The 4,695-nt window shown below is 53.5% G+C and overlaps 1 protein-coding gene across 1 annotated transcript; it reads left to right on the top strand.

Annotated features, from left to right (window-relative positions):
- The first annotated feature begins 962 nt into the window (after nucleotides 1-962).
- HES1 (hes family bHLH transcription factor 1) lies at nucleotides 963-3,451 on the top strand. The gene is made up of 4 exons (XM_004712284.3): nucleotides 963-1,317; nucleotides 1,442-1,537; nucleotides 1,782-1,869; nucleotides 2,517-3,451. The coding sequence occupies exons 1-4, from the start codon at nucleotides 1,210-1,212 to the stop codon at nucleotides 3,065-3,067; spliced, it is 843 nt and encodes a 280-aa protein (XP_004712341.1). The 5' UTR covers nucleotides 963-1,209; the 3' UTR covers nucleotides 3,068-3,451.
- Nucleotides 3,452-4,695: the final 1,244 nt, after the last annotated feature.

Genomic DNA, 4,695 nt, shown 5'->3' with positions numbered 1-4,695 from the left:
CTCGGCTGGTGCAGCTCTTAAAGGGCCCGCGCGCGCGGGGCAGCTAGGCTACCCCGACTGCTCGCGGGCTAGGACGCAGAGGAGAGGCTCCGCTGGGGCTGCGGGTGCTGGCCACGTCACCGGGAGCTAGCAGGCGGGAAGGAAAAGGGTGGCGAGGGCGAGCGTATGACCTTCAGGCACTGTCATCAAGCCCCTCTTGTTCACCTTTAACTTGAAATTCCATTTCCTTTCTGCCCAGTTGGGAAATATTCTGATTATTTCCTAGGGAAACGTGGAATTCGAGGCCCCAACCCAAAAAGGGGAATTGGAGGAGTGGGGAGGGTGCTTTATAGAATCGCCTTGTTCTGTCAAGCTTGCAAACTAAGGTGGAAGGTTTTTGGGTTTTTTTTTCCTTTTCCTGCATGCAAATGCCAGCTACACGCTGAATTGGCTTTCACCCCCCCCCCCCGAATGTATAAAAAAGTCTGAGCGGGAAATCCCTTCGATATTTCAGTAACACACACTAGCACGCGTTCCCCCTTTGAACCTCTGCTGGTATAATATTTTATCTGTGCTCCTCAAAAATATTTTTAAATGAGCTGCCTATTACAGTGAAGGAAGCCTTGTTTAACATCGAAACGAGACTAGAGCAAAGAGTAGCACCAAAAGAAATAATGCTAGAGTAGACAAATCAAAACGGGTGGGGGGCGGGGAATGCCTAATGCAAAGCTTGGCGCGGAGAATAGTAAAGGGTTAAAATCCTTTTGATTGACGTTGTAGCCTCTGGTGCCCCGGGCTCAGGCGCGCGCCATTGGCCGCCAGGCCTTGCGCCTCGCGGCCAATGGGGGGGCGCGGTCCACGAGCGGTGCCGCGTGTCTCCTCCTCCCATTGGCTGAAAGTTACTGTGGGAAAGAAAGTTTGGGAAGTTTCACACGAGCCGTTCGCGTGCAGTCCCAGATATATATAGAGGCCGCCAGGGCCCAGGGAAATCACTCAGGATCCGGAGCTGGTGCTGATAACTGCGGAATCCCCCTTCTACCTCTCTCCTTGGTCCTGGAATAACTCTACTGATCACTAAGTAGCCATAAAAATATTATATAATAAACCCTCAGTAGTTGCTCAGTAGTTTTGTGAAAGTCTCGAGTAAGAGACATAAACAAAAAAATTTATGTGAAGGAGTCAAGATAAATAATTAATTCTCTAGGGATTAAAAAAAAAAAAAGAACGAAAATGCCGGCTGATATAATGGAGAAAAATTCTTCGTCCCCTGTGGCTGCGACCCCAGCCAGTGTCAACACAACACCGGATAAACCAAAGACGGCATCTGAGCACAGAAAGGTAAGGGCGCTACCTGTGTTTCTCCACAGCCCCGAGAAATGGGCCGGGGGCTTTCTCCTTAGAAATTCCGGGGTGAAAAAGCAGTTGCCTTGGGAACTCAGCTTTCTGTCTTACTCTTTTGCAGTCATCCAAGCCGATCATGGAGAAAAGACGCAGAGCAAGAATAAATGAAAGTCTAAGCCAGCTGAAGACACTAATTTTGGATGCCCTTAAAAAAGACGTAAGTGGGCGAATGTTGCTTTTATCTATTCTTGTAATTTAAAAAGTAAATACTATTTCTCGGTGGCAAAATATAAGACCCGCTCGCCCGTGGAATGGATCTTCCCTGTCCACGCTGCGTTCTCCAACGCGGGCGAGCAGCGCCGGGGATCATAGATGCAGCGGCCCGGGGTGGGACTGCAGCCTTCCTTCCAAGGCCGCTCGCAGGGGTCTCACTGTCCTTCCTTGCTTCCCCCTCCGTGCAGAGTTCGCGGCATTCCAAGCTGGAGAAGGCGGACATCCTGGAGATGACAGTGAAGCACCTCCGGAACCTGCAGCGGGCGCAGATGACGGGTGAGGGCAGCTTGCCGTGTCCCCTCTGCGGGCGTCCTTGTCGCCCCACGGTGATTTCTTCCAGACTTCCGCCCGCGGTTGTGAGAGGCATTCAGCTACATTTTACTGCCTTGGCTCACGCTTGCGTTCCCACGGTCTGGGACTTATTTATAGCCACAACTCCAAGTTGTTACTGTGCCGGAAAGGGAGGGAGAGGTGGTAGCCGCGAGGGTGTCGGGCGGCTTGGGTGTAGGGGAAGCCGGTGGGGGCGGGCGGACACCCGGACCGCAGCGGTTTCAAGCCGCTCGGAGTCTGGGAGTTCCTGGAGTGGCACGCTCCCTCCCCGATTTACAGAAGGGAACATGAAACTTGGTGGAGGGGCGCGTGGTCCAAGGTCACTCTACGCGAGCACAGCGGGGAGGAAGGAGGGGCAGGCCTGCGGCGGTTTAAAGGGAGCGACAGGGAGTGGGCAGCGAGCGTCTAGGCTTCCGCTACCTCGTCCGTGTGGCTAGGTGGCTGGTTTCTCCAAACCCGCCCCAGCCGGAGGCAGTTCTGCGGCCGCGGTCTGGAAGGCGCGGCGGGGAGGGGGAGACCTCCCAGGGCGGGAAGAGGTGGCCCCGGGGCCAGGGCCGTTCCGTGACCCGCCTGTTCCTTCTCCTGACCCGCAGCTGCGCTGAGCACTGACCCAAGCGTCCTGGGGAAGTACCGCGCCGGCTTCAGCGAGTGCATGAACGAGGTGACCCGCTTCCTGTCCACGTGCGAGGGCGTTAACACCGAGGTGCGCACCCGGCTGCTCGGCCACCTGGCCAACTGCATGACCCAGATCAACGCCATGACCTACCCCGGGCAACCGCACCCCGCCTTGCAGGCGCCGCCGCCCCCGCCCCCGCCGGGCCCGGGCGGCCCCCAGCACGCGCCGTTCGCGCCGCCGCCGCTGGTGCCCATCCCCGGGGGTGCGGCGCCCCCTCCCGGTAGCGCGCCCTGCAAGCTGGGAAGCCCGGCTGGCGAGGCCGCCAAGGTCTTTGGCGGCTTCCAGGTGGTACCGGCTCCGGACGGCCAGTTTGCTTTCCTCATCCCCAACGGGGCCTTTGCTCACAGCGGCCCAGTCATCCCGGTCTACAGCAGCAACAGCGGGACCTCCGTGGGCCCCAACGCAGTGTCGCCTTCCAGCGGCCCCTCGCTCACAGCCGACTCCATGTGGAGGCCGTGGCGAAACTGAGGGGGACCCAGGTCATCACCGCTCTTCCTAGACTCCTCATCCTGCCTTGCTTCCTTCTGGGGACACTATGCGGGGACTTGGATACTGGGGAAGAAGAGGACTTCTGTGATTTAGTGGTTACCTTGTTTGTTTTTTAATTTCTAAAAAGTTACTTTTTTGTAGAGAGCTGTATTAAGTGACTGACTATGTACTATATTTGTATATATTTTATATGTTCATATTGGATTGCGCCTTTGTATTATAAAAGTTCAGATGACATTTCGTTTTTTACACGAGATTTCTTTTTTATGTGATGCCAAAGATGTTTGGAAATGCTCTTAAATGCCTTCCTTTGGGGAAGCTTATTTGAGAAAATATAATAAAAGAAAAAAAAAGACTGGTGAATTTTTATGTTTTGGGAATTGATTATTTTGGAGTATGTAAGGGGGAGCTCTTGGCACAATTTGAATTACATTTAACATGGGTTTTCTTCTCCCCCTGGGTATTGACACTTACTGAAAAAAGAAAAGCAATATTAAAAAAAAATCTTAAAAAACTTATTACCCCACCCTTCATGAGCTAAAGGATTCAATTTCAATGAGTTTACAAGAACTCCAGAGATACGGCTTTCCTGATCAAGGTGTTGCCAATGTCTTCGTGGATTTCAAACATTTTCCAAAATCGAAGTTAGAGAAGTCACGCAGTCCTACTACCAGTTCCTTCTCAGGAAGGCTGGATGGGCTTGAGTCCATGGAATTAATTGATCCAAACCGATGACCCGCTGCACATTAAGGGCGACTCCTGTAGCCCTGTTCCCGTGGGGTAGAACCCTCTTGCCTCCCAGTGTTTGGGGGTGGGGGTAGGGGTGGTCTTCATTAGCTAGCTCACCCTTGAAGTGCAGCTAGGCGTTCCCATCCTAGTACCAGCGTTCAAAAGTCTGAAATGCCTCTCTGCACCCTCTTCAAGCAAGCTGAGAAGGTCAACAGATTCCTTCTTCCAAGGGACAGCTAGTTAGACTCCCAAGTGGAGCCGGAACCTAGATGATTAACACCAGACATGTGTTTTTGATAAGTTTCTGTGCTTGGCTCTAATAGAGAAAGCATGTGGGGCCGGGCTGGCAGGCACACAGGCCATCTTCCCCTTTTAATACAAACAGCAAGCGACCCCTTCCCTTGGTCATGCCCCATTTCCAGGCAAGATGTGGGCTCCAGATAGAAGCAAAAGGGTTGTCTCGGGTTTCAGCTCACATAACCCTCCTTAACAAGTCCTAACTCAAAGCGGACAGCTTTAAACTGTGCCAGGATCTGCAGGGAATTTCTTCCAAATCCCATCACAAAGGCTTGTCAGATTTTGTCAGATTTGGCCAGGTGTTTGACTGCATCCAGGTGTTGGGGAAATGAAAACCACGAGCCCTGCGAGACCAGACACATCAGCCGTGCTGTGGGTCTGGCGGGCGCGCCCTCCTCCCTCCCCTCCCGCACCGCTGGCCAGTCCTCTTCCCTTCCCTCGTCCCTCCCGCCGTCCTCCTCCCACCCCCACTCCCTTACCCCACTTCCCTTCTCAGAATGGCTTCTGGGAGAAGGATGAGGCGGGAGAGATCAATCTTTGAAGCCTTCCTAACAAAGATAAAGCCAACGATTTTCTGTCTT

Source organism: Echinops telfairi, unplaced genomic scaffold (assembly GCF_000313985.2).
Source record: "Echinops telfairi isolate 266 unplaced genomic scaffold, ASM31398v2 ScPeMD7_17;HRSCAF=63, whole genome shotgun sequence".
In the NCBI taxonomy this organism is placed as follows: Eukaryota; Metazoa; Chordata; class Mammalia; order Afrosoricida; family Tenrecidae; genus Echinops; species Echinops telfairi.
This window is presented reverse-complemented; position numbering and strand designations above follow the sequence as displayed.

Excerpts from the sequence above, each read along its gene's own strand:
- HES1 (XM_004712284.3), top strand. The coding sequence starts at position 1,210 with ATGCCGGCTGATATAATGGAGAAAAATTCTTCGTCCCCTGTGGCTGCG. Across the intron at positions 1,318-1,441 it reads CGGCATCTGAGCACAGAAAG|TCATCCAAGCCGATCATGGA; the intron begins GTAAGGGCGCTA and ends ACTCTTTTGCAG. Across the intron at positions 1,870-2,516 it reads GCAGCGGGCGCAGATGACGG|CTGCGCTGAGCACTGACCCA; the intron begins GTGAGGGCAGCT and ends CCTGACCCGCAG.